Source organism: Taurulus bubalis (genome assembly GCF_910589615.1).
Source record: "Taurulus bubalis genome assembly, chromosome: 2".
Lineage (NCBI taxonomy): Eukaryota > Metazoa > Chordata > Actinopteri > Perciformes > Cottidae > Taurulus > Taurulus bubalis.
Genome location: NC_136590.1, coordinates 41154593 through 41176406, shown reverse-complemented (window position 1 = coordinate 41176406; position 21814 = coordinate 41154593). Strand labels below are relative to the sequence as shown.

The window sequence follows — 21814 nt, the reverse complement described above, 5'->3', positions numbered from 1 at the left end:
CACTTTCGGTACTTTTCTTTGCGATTGCCAGCAGCTTGGCTATTAAAAAACATTTTTTGCAGGATGTCCCATGCCGGGGCTTGTTACAGATTAAACTTGACCTTCTAGTACCAGCTCAGCTCACTAGGAACCTCGGTTGACGTGGTAGCAAAATAAGTACCAGGTACTATCAACAACTCTTGCTTATTGAAAACACACACAAAAAAAGAGTGAGGCGTATAATGCAGTGGAAATGCGGCAGGAGACACTGTTCCTTTAGTTTGCCACCCGGCTGATAGTTGCCATTATAGAATAATACAGCAGTTGTGCCATATGAAATCATTGCTTGTTTAAGTCATAATTCAGACCTATATTGTATGAAGGCAGCCTCTGCCCAGTTTGCAGTTGCAGGGAAATGGCTAGCCAGTGCACAATACATTACTCCCACTCTGAATAAACTGTTGTAACACAGATCAAATTGCTTCTTTACTCTGAAGCGTACAAAGGCACAACAGGCACTACAACCATAGCTGAACATCCCTCATCGGGTGTAGGGCTTTGCAGGAAAACTCTTGTTGAAAGCAAATCCGGAGCAGTGCACACAACAGCAGCAGCCTCTCCGTGACACAGATAGTAATCTCTGGCTGCAGCGCTACATTTAAAGCTACATCTGTTCAAGTCCAGCTCACACAACAGCCAAATATGCAGGCAGGAGCCAAAACACTGGGCAGGCCCAGTCCGAGAGGCACATAATAATAAACATTAAGAGATGTTCAACTGTCATGCAAAGGCTCAACACACACACACACACACACACAAAAGGTTGTAGAGAGGTGAAGGGGCTTTTCCCTGGTTTACTCACCTCCAGAGCCTCCAGGGTCACGAACCCTGTGATGGAGAAGCCGTCGATGATGTCCTCTTCAGCAGAAGTAGACTCCTTTCGCTTTCTTCGCGGGGGTCGATGGCGGGATACGGGGGGCTCCTTGTCGCCCTCTCGCTCCGAGTCGGAGGAGATGCGAACGACGGAGCCCTTGACGTGGTTGTCCCTTATCCCATTTGATCTCCTGTCCCGATCCCTCACTGACCTTGACTTCCTCTTCTTGCGGAGGCCGCTAGATCGAGGGCCGTCCATGCTCTTCATGGGAAATCCAGATAAACCCACTTCTTGAAAGAGAATCAAAATCTTTAAGGGCAGCGCTTGACCTCCGAGAAGAATCTCCGCAATATCCGAGCTACTGTTATTAATGTACTAGATCCAAGGTAACCGTGAAATATCCGACAGGTGACACCTTTTACAGGAAACGCCCAACAGCATTGAGTCACTGAACCAAGCTAGCTTCCAAGCAAAGATCCCCAAAGGCAGTCCATCAAATCCTACGACAGAGGTGTAAAATGATCTATTAAACACGTTATCACCGAGCTGTCAATTCCGCCAGAGGAAGAGCTTTTCAAGTTAAGGCAAATATCTGCTCAGCGAACATGTCCCGCCATGGTGAGTCGAGCAGGTGACGCCACATCTTTCTTCTCCAGGAACCTACTTGTCTCACCCAAGGTCAGCAAACTCCTCCTGCGAGATAAAGAGAGGGAGAGAGAGAGCACACATGTTCATTCTGCAAGTTCAACTGTGCATTTACTCAATGAGCCATTCTCCAAAAAGGTGCGGTGTACTCTCCAGAAGGCTGTTGTTGTTCTACATAATGCAAGATGGACGTTTTATTAGGGCGGCTCCAGTCTCCTCCGCTAAGTTTACTGTGTTTTCTTACTGCCAGGTCATTAAGCCCCGAGATGAGATGATTATGTGTTCTAAGTGCTCTTTTACTAGTGTCTCGGAAGCTTTTGCCAAGCTTCTGATGCCTAAACTGTATTTTTTTTATGAGTAAATTACTTAGATTAATTATGTGACAGATTTTTGACTTTTTTTTCTTGTTGACTTGAGCTTGAACTTGTTGTTTTTGGCACCGTCACTGCTAATTCTTTAGTAACATACAGAGATTATGTGTATCCATATGTACAAATGCAAATATTAAGTGTCACAAATGTATCAGTAGCATACTGCAATTACTCAAGAAGCTGAAAAAAAGTCTTAATTAAATCAAATTATGTATTAATAACAAACAACTCAATATAATCTATCCTCCCACTTTTGCTGCTCTTATTTGTTTGCTAAATACAATTATTTCTAACAAACTTGAATGATGGTAGACTACATTATAGTGGCCTCATATACATGTTCCATAATAATGACATAGTAACATCTTTATTTGTCAAAGTTAAGCTCTTACAACTTTAAAGACTCAAGCTGCCCACATATAAAACATTGCACCGTCCATCAACTATAAGAGAAGTGATTTGAAAGTTCTACTTGAATAACACAATCCTCAATTGTAGACGTTCATCCAAAAATCTGCCTAAATGATCAAATGCAACGCGACAACCATCTCAATTCCTCTAAAAAAAAAAAAACAGTCCTGGTCTCAACATCTCACTCACATATTCCACAAAACAAAAGCAGCTACATATACCTTTCATGAATGAAAGCAGGTATTATTTAACAGAAATATGTCCTTGAGCCTTTACACACTCTATATAAAGAAATCAAGAGCATTTTATAATGTCATCCTGAAATTCACTGTAGATCTTTGCGTGGCATACCTTCACTGGCTGACACTGAAGGCATTTGGCTGCTTAATGATATCCATGCAACATTCAACAGCTTGCAGTCTCATTCTGGATCGTTCTCAAGGCATAGCCTACAGTCTAGGCCTAAAGCCACTGAGAGACACTCTGGCATTGTAATCCAAAAACACATATGGCTTCTCTATGTGTCCAGAATATAAATTATCATCCATTACATCATAGAAATGGTATTCCATGTGGAAGAAAACTGAATCTACAAACTGCAGGCTTTTACAAAAGCATGCCTCCAAACAGAGGAATCACACCTTTTCTGCATCACCACACAAACTAAAAAAAAAGCAAATCTGCCACAGTGAACTACCATCTTCAACTTTGCATTGTCTCCTTGGACACAGGTTGTCATGTAATGTAGCGCGTCTGGATTCTGCAGCATGCAAGTAGTCCCTAAATGCTCTGCTACATCTTGCAAAGTCGCAGATGTGTTACATGTAAATGTACATTTACAACCATTTACAAAACAAATAGGTTGCAATTAAATGGGTACATAACAAAGACAAATCCAACAAGCCAGCATGCAAACATTTAACTATGCATCAAAAATGGTCCTTGCATCCAGATGTTCCACCTTCAAACAATCCCAAAAAAAAGGGTAAATCCACCTTTACTATAATAACGGTTCTCGAAACATTTTCTTCCAGTACCTATGCCTTTAACCTGATGCCCTGTGCCAGCACTCATCAAATGAAACACACACACACTGCACAAATTGCTCCCAAAATACCGCTTATTTGGGGGAAAACACTGTATTCTAGCACTCGCCCTGGCTTTTCTAGCAGAGTAAAAGACTCTTTTCCATGTCTCCGCTCTCAGTCCCTTTCTGTCTGGCTGTGCTGTCAGTAGAGATCTCAGGCTCTGTAATCCAGTCCAGCCCACAACAGCAGCGGCGGACTGGCACTGCCTCCTGCTCCGGCTCTCCAAGCTTCATTTTCCACTGTAACACACACACACACACACACACACACACACACACACACACACACACACACACACACACACACACACACACACACACACACACACACACACACAACAAAAGCAAGCCTCTCTCTCTCTTTTTTTTTTTTTTTTGCTCCAAGACACGTCATGCAAAACGAAGAAATGCAAACCCTTGCGAGTGAGGAGGGACCGTCCGGACAAGTTGCAGGCCTTCGGTCACTATTCAAAGATAACGCACAAGAAGGTTTGGAGCTGGCGAAATAAATCCCGCAAAGGAAAACCAAAGGGTATCTCCTCCTCCTCTCTCCCCAGATCCGAGCTTCAGGATCCCGGAGAAGGGGGACCGGGGCGCAGTGATACGGCGATGCCGCAGTGCCGCTTTACAGGCTGCACGCTTCCTCCTCGGCGCAAGTAGTGCTGTGTCTGGACATTTCGGTCCGCTTCGAGTTACAGTAAAGAGACGGAATAACCGGGGACACGGTGCCACTGGAGCCAGACAAAGCCAGTTTACACACCTTTTTTTATTTATTTTTTTTAACCCCGTAATACATTTCAAACGCAATTTTGCTGCACATGATATGGCCAAAAACAAATAATTGTGAATACAAGTAGGCGTACAAGTATGCAGTGATAAGTTTGTGTGTGTGATTATTACGGCAGCGGAGGATAACAAAAAAAACACACTTAGGAATAGTGGCCGCTCACTACTTAATGCACCTCAGCTCTATAAGAAAAGCTGCCGAGACAATAACGCATTTATTATCACAATTGAAAAGTATGCTAATAGCGCCCACAAAGCTGCTGGAACGAGCGAGGCTGCGCTGAACTGGTGAATAATATATCTGGCGTATATATACATATATTTATTTTAATTAAAGGGGGCAACAAGTGAGGAAAACCAACCCACGCCTTTCATTTGCATGTACTCAGTAATTCAGTTTGCCACCATAGCCTGGTGTCACCCATGTCACTCATTAGGATACGTGTCTGCAGGATATTTGCACCAAGGTGTCTGATGATCATCTGCCTCATGAAAGCGTTTCGCTTCGGGGACACCCGCGGCCATCTAACACATCTCCCCGTTCAACAAGAACAAAGTATCCTGACCCTAAGGTGCCCACAAAAAAAAAACTTTTAAAACTTTTTTCTGTAAAAAAAAAAACACACATAGCGGCATTATCTCGGAAAGACATTTCTCCCCGCTGCGCTCTCTTTCCCTCTGGCCCCCGCAATCAGGCAATTACTTGCACCTGTGGGGTTACGCGTGTCACGTGTCTGCAGTGTCCAATGCGTGGCGGCCATCGGGTCTGTCAAAGAAATAGCCCAAGTGCTATTATACCACGTATTTACAGTGATTGATTTGAAAATGCTTCGCATTTGAGCCGAGAAATACGTGTAAAATAAAGGGTTTTGTAACGGACTCCTGACTGCTGCATGATTTATTGTATTGATATGATGTTGCCCTTGAGAGCGAACCATTATTATGTAAGAGGGCAGTTATTAAAAACCCATAGAATCATTTGCCAGGACTAAATGTATCCACACCTTGTGCCGCGTAGCTGTTCAGCTCACGTTAGCGACTTCACTTTATGCAGGTTGTGTAGCGTTGTCCTTGAAAAACGCTGCTGGTGCAAAGGCCACCATTAGATTCACAAAAACCACAAGTACTGTGGTGTCAGTCAGCTGTCTATGTTGATGCAAATACATACATGCAATTTGCTTGAGCAGCACACTTGCAAATAACTGTTATTAGATGTACCGATTAGTCGATACAAAGCAGGTTGATTACAGTTTTGATACTCGATTAGCCATGCACGAAAGAACGGCTATTGAAGATGTCATTTTTCACTATTTCCTGACATGTCATCAGTTTCAGCCATAAATAGTTTCACAGTATACACAGCGTGGGCTTTGTCATCGTTTCTGGCTCGTAGCAGATGTCACACCAGCTTTCCACCAACACATATTGATTTCTATGTCCATCAATACTCATGGGATGAGCATTAACAACAATGTGAACACAAGGGTGCATTTGTAAGGTATTAGTGGTATCAATACTGATCATATGAATTATTGGGTGAAAGACAGGGGCACTTAATAATAGCTTGTTGAGCATAGTGTCACTGTACTGCCATAGCCTCATGACACTGATCACATTTAAAGAGGGGGTGAAAAATGATGGTGGCACGCCTCTCATGAGCAGGAGGCAGCGATTGTTTCAACGTGCCAATGAACTGGTCCTCTGTGAACAGTGGACCATGGGTGGGCTGTGTATTTTTAGCTTGGTTTAATGATGCAGAGGCTGAGTGGTGTGGCTCAGAGCTTGCTAAAGTGCCTCAATCCGCAGCACCCGGTGGAACAGGGACCCCACAGGCCTGTAAGAATGATGCCCGGGGGGCGGGGGGCTGCACATGCACTTGACCCCGTCTCATCTTCCAGGAGGAGTGTCCTTGTGACAAAGTGGCATGGCAAGCGGAGAGTCCACAGCAAGGCAGCTAACTCAGCTCTCCCAGACACCGCTCATTAGGTGGGGAAGACAAATGCCCTCCCCTCTGCCTCGCCACAATCTGCCTTAATTACACCTTCGCCCCAACTTTCTCTGCCTCCACAACTTCCTGCACAACACTCTGGATTTGATGGACTGAAAATAGCCTTGGTATTTTTGGCGACAAGAGAAATACAGGATTTATAACATATTTTCTTGAGCAGTGAGCGCTTTGAACAACGATGGCAGTGAAGGTAACATTACCGCTGACCGCGGCTTCCAGCCTCCACATCGCTCAAGACAACAAAGGGGTCAAAGCTAATCCCTTACAAAAGTGGCTTTTCCAACCAGCTATAATAGATCCTATAATTGATCTCCATCTGTGACTCAGGGGTAAAGGTTAATCACTCTGCGTTCAACAATGAAAAACTGAGGAAATACTCGAGGAAAAGGAATTGATAAACAGAAAAGCATATTTGCTGAATACAATGTTCAGAGAAGCCAAAAAGTCAAATCAGGCTTTTATAAAGATTTTTTTTTTTATGGTGCAGGTATTTTCCAAATTCCATGCAAGCTTGAAATAGGATAATAGGATAAAGCCCTTGAGAGAAGTCAATCACAGGCCAACCATTCTGCTACTGGTGTTACCTTGGAAAGAAACAAAAGCTATGCCTCCTGTTAAAGTATTTATTTTACCTTTATTTGCCAAGTCAGAACGCAACGCTTCACTCCCTCTCTTCAGCGTTTAAGTCTGGCAGCAGATGGTGGTAATTAGAGAATCAGATCCACAAAATAGAAACATACACATCCCCATATTATCTCCCACCTGCCTGTTACCATCTTTTGCCTTTATCTTATTTGTGTTCATCTTCATCATTATTATCTGTGCTTGTCAGGAAGAGGACTCAAGTGGGATGTAATGACACTATGGGCGTAATGCAAGTTGAATTGCTGGGTACTTATAGCCACTGAGATTCTCAATGCAAGAATGAGCTCATTTCCCTCCCCCAGATCTGCCTACAAGCTGTAATAGCCCTTATTACTCGCACTGCGAGTGCAGAACAATAGCCCTTACTTAGATATTCCCCTCTGTAGCTTACAGATACAGTCACTTTGTTCTATCCTATTATATCCTCTTGGCAAATATGATTTGTCGACGCTATTAATCAAAGGTCTAGTGGGGACTTCGGTGGCTCACACATGTTTAGGAGGTTTAATATTCATCGACAAGTGGTTAATTCCCTAAAAGTGCATCTTAATACATGACTAGCACACGGCACATTCCCTGCTAAATTGTGACACACGGCCCCATGTTCAAGAGCTGACCTACATTCTGAATAGTGTCACCATGTCCCCACTGTCAGATTAAAAAAAGACGCAGCGCATACAGCACCTCAGAATTATGTGAGAATACATGTCATGTATGGAGAAATGAAACTGTCTGTAAAAGCAGATTTAGAGGGATTGATCATGCAAGATGAACAGACTGAGGCTTGTACCTGTAATAATGACAGCTTGGACTGGAAAACCCTCACTGGTCTTAATATATGACTGCATGTCAAAATCCTCTTAGCTCGTGCTTCTTTTACTGGCTCATGCCATCAATCACTGTTTAATGTTTGACTATTTGTTAAGACCCACATTTGCCATCAGAAAAATGATGTCCCATTAGTTAAAAAATAAAAAAAGACTGATTAAATCCAAGTTGCTATGTGGTTGCTATGTGGAATGCCAAAAATAAGAATGTTAGATAGTAGAATGTTGTACATAAACGAGGAAACGTCAAAATAACTCTTTTAATTCTAAACTTAAAGTACTTAGTATTTCTGAGCACTTGAATAGAACAGTCATCATTCATGTCAATAGCAGCAATGTGACTTTAGTCAGAATATCTGCTGCAAAACAAAAGGCCTATTGAACAAGTGAACAAACACATATGAGTTGGTGCTCACAAGGTCTTTTCAGTCGTAGAACAGTAGCGTTCAATGTTTCCGTTCAACAGCTGAATGGTTTTAGTCTTAAATAGGTGCCAGGGTTTGATGTCAGTTGCTCTGATGGTGTCTTTATGAACTCCCCCTCATTTGAAATGCCAAGGGTGACCTTTCACTCCATGTTTCTGCTCTAAGAGGAGATCATTTACTCTTTATATTCTTTATTTCACTGGATGAATTGATGCACTTAAGCTGTTATTCTTTTTTTTTTTCTCCTCCAGGCTCAGACAAGTACTGCAATTTTCCATACCTGTCATCTGTGCAAATAAACCAAAATTGCTTCCAAATATACACTCGCGGACAAGATATATAAAGGAGTTGGGAAGAGAAAATAGCACAAAGCCAACATGCCGCTGTGTTTACCTATAGCGATGTGGAACCGAAATATAACGCCGCAGATAAGTTCCTTGAATGACAAGAGGGAATATTGAAAATGACAGCTGACCTACTAAAACAAAAAACATATGGTAATCTCACAATGGTGTCAGATATGTACGCGCCGCAAACACGACGCAGTAATCTCTTCACTTGAACAGCACATCTGCATCTCAATTACAGAAACATCCTGCTCTCACTAATTCATGAGACGACAAGTTCAACATCAAGTTCAGCCACTTGAGAGGAAAAGAGAATGATTTCAGCCCGCTTCACTCGTGTTAAGTACAAGCCAGGCCTGACAGAAGCATGTGGTTTCAATTCCAACATAATGAAGTCGTGCAGTGTCTTCAGAGGGACTGTGAGTTGGGGGAATGTCTCGCGGTGTTTCTGCCATTACGATGTTAAATTCATGAATAATGGAGGTTACAGTCTCACTCTGGTACAGCCGGGCGAGAACATTATTCTGTGGGTATGCATCGCTTGTTTTGCCTTCTGTTCTTATTTCTAAAGCTTGCACTGTAAATATGAACCACACACTATTTTCTTTTCCCATTAACATCAACAAATGCAAGAAGGTAATAATGCTCCTTTATTTATCCAGCTGTGTTGCCCTGGTCCCGAGCAGTTATTGCTATTTCTGTGTACTGAAGTAGAGAAAGAGAGATGCTCTCCAATAAAGGGGATTCTGATTCTGATTCTGATAGGTCCATTGTGTCTTTATTTCCATCTGGATTTGGATTGTTGTCCCATTACTCCTAGGCATCGAGTCTTAGACTGTAACCAATGTCCACTGAACCTCCCCTGATCCCTCTTTGCAGATTGCATGTCACAGAAAGCCTTGCGTAATATCTACTGTCCTTTTGTTCACCTTGGTGTCTCGTCCTCTTCCACATACAAAGGCAGACTACTGAAATTGGATGAATTGTGTTGTTTTCGCTTTTTTAAACATCAAAATGAAAGAAAAAAAACCTCGGTACTGTGTATTTCATCTTAAAGGAGCGCGTGGTTGGTTAAGCCGTGGAGAGGGGATGATGGTGGCGGTGTGTGTGTGTGTGTCTGTCTGTGTGTAGCGGGTCTTTCTGGAACGGGAGGCATGGATATTTTCCAATTACTCTACTCTGCCCCATCTCCCTCCCATCTCATAGGGCAGGGGAGGCAAAGTCGAGCTCGTTTATTAGTATTAGGGGCTCGTTCCCCCTCCCATCCAGCCTCCACCTCTCTCTCTCCCTTGCAGACACCGAGCAATGCACACAAGATCACCCTAATATCATTTGTAAACCTCAAAATGAAGTGGATGGTAAGACATGAGAATTTTTTTGTTTTTTTCCCTTTTGATGTGGGGAGCGGCGGATGAGCGGATGTGGCAAAGTGGCAGTAAAAGGAGAGAGTAGGAGGGAGGTGAATACACTACGACTCCATTTGATTCTCATTTCACTTCTGCAACGAGTTGCCGGCTTGCATTATTGGACATGAGTTGTTTTGCAGTCATTAATTTACTGGCCCGGTCCATTATGGAAGGAGCTGGCGTCATCATAATGGAACCTCAGGGGGCGACTGCTTTTACAACATGTGTTTCATTAGGTACCCATAAACACACAATGTAACACCAATATGGACACTGTAATCTGTGATCAAATAAAAAAAATAACTGCGCAACAACTGCGGTCCCACGAATATGGCAGGACCCCGGGGATAAAACATGTAATGCTCATGTTTTCTATTTCCATAATGGGGAGACATTGTTCCCGAGGATTTGGACAGATTATGAGGATCAGAGGGATGATCTCTTTGCAGTACACTCTTCTTCTGAGGTTTTTATTTGGTGACAGAATGATACAGTACGTCATCAAATGTAAAAATAAATAAATAAACAATGTCAATAGAAAAAATATGAACAGATGCTTATCAGACAAGTATGGTAGTGAGCACAATGGTCTGATCAGCATCCACTGCCACACAATGAAAAATGTTTCATACAGACTGAACTGGTGAAAAAAGCTCCTTGTACACATTTGTTGTGAAGAAGAAGTGCTACTCCCTTCCTGAACAACTAAAAAAGGGTAGTGCTAACCACAACAAAGTTATGTTTCTTAAAGATTAAGTTGAGGATATATGTGCAGTTCCTAAACCTACGTCTGATTTCAAACCAGATACTGCATGCGCTATGAATACACATGACCTTCCATAAAGAGAGTACAGTTTCTGTAAAAGCACAATGTGAAATAAAAAGCACTTATTTATTAGAAATAGCTCAGATGCTGAGTAGGATGTCTGACAGAGATGTTGTCACTTCCTGCTGTTGCCTGGGGTTACATGAAAAAAAAGCTTAGCTAATGAAATTTGATAAAAAATAAAAAAAATAAAAAAAATTACAAAAGCTGAAAACTAGAAAGCTCTAAAACTAGAGAGCACAAATGTGCAAAACAAGGGACACCATGTCTGTCCTTTGTCACAATGTGACATTACCCAAAATGGACAAATACTGGGCAAAAACCAACAAAGCATTTTCCCAGTTTTAAATAGACTACTGGCGAATTTTGGACAATTCCTCGTCAACTGCGAGTCATCAAAATGAACGGAAAAAAGCGAACGATTCATCGTCATCGTCATCCTCGAAGCTAAAACCTGCGCAATTAAAAACGGATTATTGAGCGTGACATTTGTCGGGTTCCAGTGAAACTTTTATTACACGCCAAGCCGAATCTCCACTCAGATTCCCAGGAGCCGGTGCAGAATTGCATGCTGTCGGTGAACAAGGAGCTCCATCTGCACTGGCTCAGCCCCGATCTCCTCCATATGCCAGCTGCGGAAAATATCCTTTCTCCACAGAGCCCTGCAGTTTAGAGGAGCAACTCTCAAGGCACACTTTCTTTTTTTTTTATTAAGATAAATGACAACTCTGTGATGTATTTACAACTCCAGCTCCTTTCTGGTGCTTGCAGGATGCCAATGGCTGTCAGCCAGAGGCAGATAGTGGCAGAACAAATCAATTTGAATCGAGATTTTAAGATGTCATTTGGATAATATATAGCGACTGACCTCTCTATTCAACACAAATTATATTTGGATTGTGCTGGATGGAGGTCAGAGGAGGCTAAATGGTTCAAGCCAACAGGTAGAGGAAGGTTTGATGGGAAGCTGTCATTTTCACAGACATACTGTATATTATTAAGATAAAGAATTATGAATCATCACCTGGCAAAGGAGGGAGACAAAACCAGGTCTTGATTGCAGAAAGCGAATTTTTATTAAAACTCAAACATACGTGCATTTGTTCCAGGCTTATGCACTGGCAAAGGATTACTGAAAAGTTGCTCAAGACATCATGAAACATAAATCCTTCCTGGAGAGTGGGAGCGCAGTAGTGGAGCGTCTAAAGCGCCGTGTGGGAGAGACAAAGAGTAGCCGTGAATAGTTCAAGCTGAAGGAGTCACCAACACACATCAGTCAGTGGAGTCTGTCTTAGTAATCAGATGGATTTCATCCTGTCGTCCTGCCTCTCTTGAAATATAAAAGGTTTCACAAGAGCTCAAATCAATCACATCAATACACAATCGGTACAAATGTAACTTCTGTGAAATACAGATATATGTCCTGCTAATGTTTCTTTTGATCATGTATTATGAATAGTTGTATGTGTAAAACATCTCATGGGCATGAATGCTTATTGGACAGCATCTGTTTGCATGCCAACTGCCGCTGGCTCAAGATCAAATTCATGCAGCACATGACATTAATTATTTAGGATCCAGTTTTCCCTCCTCAAGTTCAATAAGAAGAAGAAACCGTTCTACTTTTCTCATAAGACACTCAAGTGTGGCCATATTTGCATTAATATCACAGCATCACTGATTCATTATTCATTATCTTGAGATATCAGACTGTTGAAGAAATTAACTTATTAAGTTAATTATAGCATCTGTATTATAGCATCCGTCATGAAAGCTTTTATTTCAGGCCAATAAACTCTGAGACACTAACAGGAAAAACAGGACGATCACTACAGGAAGTTGTAAATATCATATTTTGATCTACAACAACATTGTGATCAAAATAGACTTATTTTCCCCCCTCTTAAATAAATGAATTACCAGTGTTCTTAAAAAAGTGTTTGAGATCTCTCGACAATGCACTAATGAATTCAGTTAGAAAAACAACACACAACCGTCACAAACTGTCAGCGGTCTACTATGGCGTTAAGTGTGTTTCCTTTTCCTTTCGTAGAGTATGTGTGTGTGTGCCACACCAACAACTGCACTGAAATAACCTGTAATGGTAAATCCCTTCTAAACTATTCTGCTGGATTCTATTAACATTTAGCAGAAGGTCCGGCTTTTTGAATTTGCACACGGCAAATGACGTTATAGGTCAAAGCGAGGTCTATAAAGCAGCTGTGACTCTTTATAAACATACTACGGGTTGCCATGGCGATCTTCCTCAGATCTTATGCAAAGTATACAGTCCATGTCTTTTGGCTCTTTATCTCCCGGCTTGCAGCCTGTGATTCAATGCAGGCCTCTCGCGGGCCCAGAGGTAATGGGCTACTTCTGGAGGCTTTTGATGGCGTAATGAACACATCGAGAGCATTGATTGCCGGCCTCCTATATCTTGACACTTACATAAGAGCACTGTATGACAGACCGGGCTGGAAGGAGCGGCGTGCTCTGAATAGCAGGCTACAAAAACACATAGACAGACTGTTAGTGTGACAGGTGGATAGCGAAGTGCGCCAAACTGGCAAATAGACCAGAAATACTGCAGGTTGTCTTTCCCCTGCCAGATTGAGGGTGCAGTTCAGAGCTTAAGCCGTGCACATCTCAGCGCCGAAGAGGATAAATAACCCCGTGTGACATTATCAATAAGCCATCCATCATGAGCTATAGCTGAGGAATGATGCTGAGAACTATTAGCTTCCATCCAATCTCTTGCCTACGGTTCCTAATCCAGCTCTCTTACCTCTGTGAGTGAATGTGATCTAGGGGAATTGTATAATACCCTGCCGCCTGAAAGGCTGTTCTGTATCCTTTTGATATCCTGTAGCGGCGTGTACAAGTCGTTTGAACTGTGTGAAATCTCAATGGGCATGTCCACCCATATGTACAAAAGGGAGGCCGGATCGTTCGAGCGCAGCACCGAACAACGGATCTCAGGAGGAGCGTTGAAGAGAAAGCCACGCCGGTTTGCTTAACATGTTAATGAGAACCATGCTCAACGTCTGCAAGCAAACCATTAGTCACAGACATTATAATCCCCCCCCCAACCACATTCATCGGAGCCGACGGAAATCTACATCCCGCTGTTCTTTAATTGCTCGAGTCGAAGAGATGCCTCCGACTCACTCGCGAGGTCAGCAGCACAGCTGTTGTGGTGAGAGTTTAAGTGACTTGAGGAAATCACATTGCGGCGCCAAGGCAGTGGATGATTTTATCATTTTACATCAAGGCGTTTGTAATTAAAAGCAACATATCGTATATTATACAACAAACACACGCATGGAGACAGAAATATGAGCAGCGACATTCTGTTTACTGCGCAAAACATCTGGCTTGATGGCTCCACTGAGCATGTGCAGTAAAGAGGACGACTTTTACGCTGCTGTCACTGCATCCAGGTGTGACACAGATATTTACCTGTTTGATCCCTCGCTGCACACCGAAGGGGGCGGCACATGTTAAAGCACAAATGAACCGCCACAGTCAAAAGGGCTGCGATCTCTACACAGTCTGTTGGACATGGATGTAAATACCCTCAAATTACAGCTGATATCAGCAACATTTCTCATATTTAGCAACTGTCAAACCTTTAATTGACACAATTCTCTGTTCCACTTTCAGCCGGCAGTGTCGTGTTGTCATCATTTATCAAAAATAACTAGGTCACAGAAGCACTATTCACCCAACTCTCGATTTAAGTTACGAGAAATGTTGAAGTTGGAGAAGCTTGTTTTACAGTTCACTGATATATAATATCTCATATTCCTGTATACTGTAAGTTTGTTATGAATCATAATGGCTTATAGCTACATGAGTGTTTTTCTCCTAAAACTCTCACATGCAGATAATTAACTTAAATGTATTGTTCTCAAATCAATTGGGACAGCCCTGATCCTGGCTGTATAATGGGTGTGTCCTGTGTGTGTGTGTGTGTGTGTGTGTGTGTGTGTGTGTGTGTGTGTGTGTGTGTGTGTGTGTGTGTGTGTGTGTGTGTGTGTGTGTGTGTGTGCTTTGCATACTCCAGATGATGCGGGCCTACCTGTTGCTGTAGAAGACAGAGAACTGCTCATGAAACAGCAGTTTGAGGAAATCAGGAAGAGGCAGCATGAAACTGCACTACAGGGGTGAAGGTATACATCATGCCACTTCAACTATATGATGCAAACATGTAAAAGAAAAGAAGAAGAGAGTGAAGAATAAGATCAGACAGCCAGAGTAAATTAGCGATAGAAGGGTTGGGGATGGAAGGAAAAGAATGCTCAACAAGGGAAAAGATCAGTGTTGGATTAAGATCAGAAGAAGATTACAGTGTTATTACCGAGACTCCGGGCATTACTATTAACAGAGCCCCGACAAGGCAGGGCAAACGCCTGAGTAATCAGAGGATCTACAGTTTTAATGTAAGCTTAAGAAAGCACTGATCAATGAGATAAAAGAAGGCTGGTAGCTGGTAGACAAGCGCAATGAACTCGTTTCACTCTCACACACCGAGTCCCTTACTGTGGATCCTTTCATGTGGAATATCGGCCCAGGCTTCCTCTATCGTGCACGTATTCATGTTTCCCTCCGTTGCATCCACCCTGACAAACAAACAGAGGTGAGATTTTCTATTTCCCATCCTCAGCCCGTCCTCTGCCAGATGACAAGACGTCAGTCATGTTTTATTCAGTTTCATCCGTGTCCTTGAGCGGAGCCTGTGCAGACAGACACACAAGCGGGACGGCTTCATTTTGCTTCAGAAAAAGAGAGAGAGAGAGAGAGAGAGAGAGAGAGAAAACAGGACAAGATGAAATGCTGCTAGTTTTGGCCGCTACGCAGAGCTCATTCTTTTAGTCCTTGAGCAATGATGCACTGGCATTGTTTAAATAAGGCCCTCCCATAGAGCCTCCGAGTGATGAATTGCGCTGTTAGTCTCGATGAAATGAGAATTGAAACCTTTCTCTGGAAAACAATATGTACTTGTATGGCTCACGAGCATTAAGTCGTCCTGCGCTGGAATGTCTTGATGCTGATTATAATCCTCTAAACACAGAGGATTGCAACAGAGGAAAGGATGTGAGGACGGACATGAAAATATGACAGGGCTTCACCTCAGACTAAGTCTGCAAGAACATGGGGTCGGCTCCTGCACCTTGTTTGTATGCAGTGTATGTATGAGTGTGTGTGTGTGTGTGTGTGTGTCAGTGAAAGGATTCAGGGAGAATGAGAGAATTGGAAGCTATCATAACCGCGCGGCTGTCAAATTATCCCTTCATTGCAATTACACTGTCATGCGTTCCACCGCTTGTCTGTTAAGCAACAACCTGCTGTCTGCTGTCAAACCCTTCGCCCGCCCTCCGTCTGTGTGACAGCTAGAGTCCAATGAGCAATGTGTGTGTGTGTGTGTGTGCATACTGTGTGTGTATGTCAACTGTCTGGCCTTGCTAATGTAGTGAGCTATGTCAGAGAGAGATAGCAGCAGAGTGAGAGAATGAAAGGTGGGGGGGAGGGGGAATATTTCTCATTGGGAGATTTCAGGAAGGACTGAGAAGTCTGTACTGAAGAAAAGGAAGAAAGCAGTGGAGCACACAAAGCAGCAGGAAGGTTTCTCAGCATAATGGAGCTTGTGCGTATTGTTGGTAGATGTTGCATCACTTTGGAACAGAAGAAGAAGAAGCAGAATAAAGAAGAAAGAGAAAGAGCTTTGTTTGGGAATATTGAAGGCGTATAAAAAATATCTTCTGCAAAGCACAGTGGGGGAATTTCAACACAACACACAAGTAGAAACTGATTCCTTTAACGCACTTCACAAGGAACCATTTATTTGACATCTCAGTGCTGCATAGCATGTCGTGGAACATTCTCATAAACACCTCCGACTGCACATCCGAGCGGTAATAGAAAAGGACCACCACTGTGCACGAGCTAACCGCCTGTCAAGTAGGGCCTGTCCTCTTTCTGCTGAGCTCGTGCTCTGATTCATGTCAACAACCAGCTGGGAGCTGAATGAAAAGGTGGCCGTTGCCCCTGTCTGTTCGGCGTAGTGACCTCCTGTTTGATCGGGTGAAGCTGACAACACTGTTTGTCAGTCATCAAGGGGGAAAAATGAAGAAGATGTTGACCCTGAACACTGCAAGTGCTGAGTGGAAGATAGACTTGAGAAGAATGCCAGCGATCAAAGAAAGATGCACTTTAAGATAGATAAAAGATGAGATTAGCACACACACACACACACACACACACACACACACACACACACACACACACAGATACTATCTCATTATTTTGTGTTATCTGGAGGCGTTCGATCTAGTTTCCTGCAGAGCAAACCACAGGAAAGTGTCAGTCTGTTAGCAGCACTCTTCAACACAGCGTGGTTAAAGATGACAGGAGAAGTGCAGTAAATAACTGTTGTATCGAGGGAGTGGTAAAACCTTTTTGCCACGGTGGAGTCAGTGGTGAGAATTGCAGGTCACACAAGGATTTAGAGCACAAAAACACATTGTATCATCCACAATCACTACCGTACCGGGTGTAAAACGATACATCTTCCTGGGTGACAGAAACACTCAGAGTTTGAGTCTTTCCATCCAATAACAGTTAGGTTTCGTCCCATCTTGGAGGTCATGTTTAGCCGGGTCACCGTCTTGGTTAAGTGTGTTGGCACGCTAACACAACGTTTAGCGGATAGGAATTAGTTTGTTTTGCAAGTAGAAAACACACAAAGTACATTTAGTACAAAGTACTGTTCCTTCAGTATTGCTTTTGATGCAACTTTATACTTCTCCACTACATCGCAAAGACAAATATTGTACTAAAAATGTTCCCCTTCCTTTCCAGTGAAAATGATGTATCTCCCTATTTTGTAATCTTACTTTGAATGTTTTTGAGAAACTGAAGGATTAAGTGTTCCTTATGTGCTGAGAACATGTTCCTACTTGAGCTAAATAAACTATTTTAAAGCCTCTTAGATCAGCTGGAAATTGCAATATCACAAAGCTGTTCTCCTGAGCTCTTTTCAGAGATACGTGGTTCCCACAGGACAGCGACGCTACCGCCATGAGGATCCTATAGAATATGATGCATTGAGGAGGAGTCAACTGTACAACAGTATAGACATACACATTACATACACATTAATGCAGCATAATAATAATAATAATCTATAAACATCAAAACACTGACAGCGCTACATTTTACATTCCGATTTTGCTGATGAATACTTACATAACTTTACTTTAGGCTTTTCTAACTTTAATCTTTTCATAGTCTGGTATTGTTATTAAAGAAAAGGATCTGAATATTTTCATTATGGACACAGTTACTGAACAAATTGAAATGTTTAATCTGAGTTACGAGATTACTAAAATAATTAAAATGTTTCCCGTGGAGACATTAATTAATTACAAATTCCATGTCCATGCAGTCACTCGTTGGGAGAGACATTTCACTCAAGAACAACAACGTCAACCTCGTGGTGGCACCACAGGAAAAGTAAGCGGGTCACCAGAGTCATCATTGGGGTTCCTCCTCTGGGCACCATGCATGAACACAACATCTGGTCCATCCAGCAGCTGATGAGATGTTTGAGTCTGGACCAAAGTGATGGAGCGACAGACAGACGCTGTCATCGCGAGAGCCACACTGCTAGCTTCTTCACCACTAATGTGCACAAGAAGTACAAAGACAGGAGCCAACATCACAGCAACAACTGATTCTATTTCAACAGATCAGATGGAACTGAAAAGACAATCCCACCATGAACCCTGTCCTCATGTTCTCATGTTCATTCTACTTTAAAAAGCCTCGAGCTGATTCATCCCAAATCATCCGACATGGCCTCATTTTTCCCCCGAGGATAAATTAATTACTACACCGTGGAGAATGACAACAAAGAAATCCCATTATGTTGACTCTAGGTCCATTGTGATCCATGTTGAGCTCAACCATAACAGTGCACATGTTGCCAACCTGTCTGTAAAATCTCCTGCTGTGATCACAAGCTAGCAGAGATAGTTTTATGTCATTCATCTAAAATAGTATTTGTTCCGCTTGGATGCAGAAAAAAATCCCAGGACAATCTCAAAGCACCAAATAAACCCAGAATGCCTTGGTATCCCACTTGAGTCTAACAGAATGAACACGTTGGAGAGTAATCATCCTACCCTGGAGTGCAATCAATACACATCTCATGTAAGCATGTCGATGTGGTATTTCTAGTCTGCTGCGTCTGTAAGTGCCCGTGCATCTGTACGGATCAGTGGAGCTGCAGCGCATGAATAGCTTTGCATGCATTTACTGGAGAGATAGTAGTGTTGGTCCCTAGCTAGGCCCGCAACCACACATCTCACTCTATTTTTAAAACTAACTGGATCATATCAGAGGTTTTTGTCGAGAACAAAATGCTGTGGAGTAACATCTTAATCTTGTTTCCAATCGTTCTCAGTGTTGTAGTGTTCTGCTACTGGCTGTCTGCAGAACTTTCTCACTAGACGCCTCTTCCAGCAGACGTGTAAACAGATCTCCAGCAGAGAGGAGCGTGTACAAAGGAAGCAACACGATCGGTGTCATATATATATAACGCATATGATGCAATATGGCTGAAACGAGCAGCCTGAGCAACCGAATGGTGCAACAACCTGCTTTATTTAGACTTTTAAGGTTTGCCGAATCAGCGGTTTTATATTGTCTGCAGTTACATGCTGGATATAGCTTTCTTGGTGCAACTATTCTATCCTCTATGATTAACTGTGTTTTCCAGAGTACGGTACTAGACACTTGAGTAAAACACTTGAGATACTATATGCTGCTGAGTAAAGCAGGGATTCTGGCATGATTCATTTGGTTTATGGGTCTGTATACATTTCCCTATATATGGCAAACAAAGAGATTATAGTAACTGCAACATGAAACTGTAGCTATATCTGGACCTGAGAAATGAGCTGTAACCTAGAACATACATGCAGGCGCTTACAGTCATCATGGAGGACATGACAGGGAAGGATGGCTATACCTCTGAGTTATAGTTTAAAAAAAGATGAAATACTGAAGATTCTTGCATTCATAACATTACTACGACTCTGCGAGTAATAACCGTCATCAATTTTCAACTGAGTGAGTCACATTCTTGACAGCTGCTTTATGAACCAATGTGAAGTATGTGAAATTGCCGAAATCATCGACTTGAAAGCTCCAAACCATTGATGTCACAAATGTCTAACAGTTAAAACGTTCAGTTCAATCAGGAAAGACTTGTTTAGAATGTAACAATGATTTATTACATATGCATACCATTTGAATAGTGCAAAGTCTTTGGTGGTGGTGTTAAAGAAGGATGATGAATGATGAGCAGGACTGCATGCTGACTGGAGGAGCCTGGGGTGGAGGAGGGTCGCATCTGTTTAATCTGAAATGACAACTGACAGCAGCAGAGAGGAGAACCTTTTGAAACATTTGACAGCAACGATATGATTGGCTTAATGAAACTGTGCAGTATCTGGTTGGTTAATTTAAAGTGGACGCCCCCCAATCAGCTGATGGAGTAATCACAGATGAATTAAAAGGAGTGTACAGAGAGTCTTCCTTTCTGAAGTATCGCTTAAGCTTCACAGGCCAAACTGTGATGGTGAGGTGACAGTGGATGAAATACTTAGCGGCCGTGGCTCAGAGGTAGAGCAGGTCGTTGGCGGTGGCACCTTGCAAGGTACATCCGGCCTTCAGTGTATGAATGGATGTGAAATGGTGAATGACATGTAGCGTTGAAGCGCTTTCAGTGGTCTGAAGACTAGAAAAGCGCAATACAAGTACAGGGCCATTTACCAGAATTACAGGAAACGTTTTACATTTTGGGAAAAAGGCATATTTGTTATTTTTGGGAGAAACCTATTGTTAATGAGTCCTATTTGATCCAACTCATGACAAAAAAAGGAATTCAAAGCTAATCAAGAAACATTCATCTTGTGAGTTTTTGGTGAACCTGCATGATTTCGACTGATTTTGCAAGGAATCCGATCCCATTAAAAATAAACAGAATTTGAAGTGCAGCTGTTTGATAACAGTATTTTTTTCAAGGTCTTACATGATTTTACCCAAACCAGCACCAGACATTGAAAGGGCAACTCTTTTTTTTTTTTTTTTTTTGGGATTTTACACATCAAAGTCTGTTTACAGGTCTTTGGGAGCACGAATGTATATATGAAAAAAAAAAGTTATCCAAGACCTTTGTCGCTCAGCTCAAAAGACAGGTTGGGTCTGAAGAATACAAGTTTGTGGAGTTATAAAGAAGTGAGTTCACCAGACCTTCGTAGCTCACTCCCCCTCTCTGCTTGAGGCTAGCGGCTAGGCTACCGGGTGGGTAAAATGTATGAATAATAGATAGAATAAAAGAGACAATATCTCTGGTTCTGCTGCATTTTTTGTAACTGTCCATCAGAGAGTCTGACAACGCAACGGATGCGATGCAAAATCTTTAGAGAACTCTTCAGCATTAATAAACCTCAGAAAATGTATCCCCTATTTATCATACATTTGTCTTTATAATAATGAATGTTGAAAATATCTGTGTGATGTCATGCCGGCTACTTTATTATATTATTTGGGATTGAATGAATAAAAAGGTTTACGACCACTATCCATTGTGAAAATCTGAAAAAATGCACATGACACTGATCTAGAAAGCTTAGCCTCAGCTGGGAAGGAACTCACTTTGTGGTGAGATTTGTAATGACGTTGTGTAATTTGTCTATTTCTTTATTGAAAGCAGTAATAGAGTCGTCAAGCTTTGAGCAGATCATCTGTGGTGTAGTATATGCAATGTGGCAAAGCACCTGTGCTGCTTGGCCTAAACAGGACCAGTCAGAGGAGAGCAGTTCCAATGAGGCCATCCAATTCACACTGAGGTAATGAACCTAAAAACTGATCCAATTCCACTAATGGCTTTGACTGACCCTGGGCATGATGTGTTGTTGCTTGTTTAATGGCATATTCCAAACCTTGCATTGTGATTTGATTTTCAGATCAGGTCCTGAGTGAATCATTAGGGATGATAGGGACGCACAGAGGAGGAGGCTGTAAAAGCTAAAAGACCTGAAGCAGACGGCTATCAGTCTTCCACTGCGAGCTCATGCATACTAAACATCTGCACAGCTCTGGGTGAG

The 21814-nt window shown here is 42.4% G+C and overlaps 1 protein-coding gene across 1 annotated transcript in view; it reads right to left on the bottom strand.

Moving 5' to 3' along the window:
* The window catches only part of auts2a (activator of transcription and developmental regulator AUTS2 a), a gene marked incomplete at its 5' end in the record, with an annotated part of 286453 nt that extends 285342 nt beyond the window's left edge, over positions 1 to 1111 (bottom strand). The window contains one exon of the mRNA XM_079234783.1: positions 842 to 1111. Coding sequence (XP_079090909.1) covers positions 842 to 1111 — 270 coding nt within the window. The remainder of the gene's footprint in view (positions 1 to 841) is intronic.
* Between the last annotated feature and the right edge of the window lie 20703 nt (positions 1112 to 21814).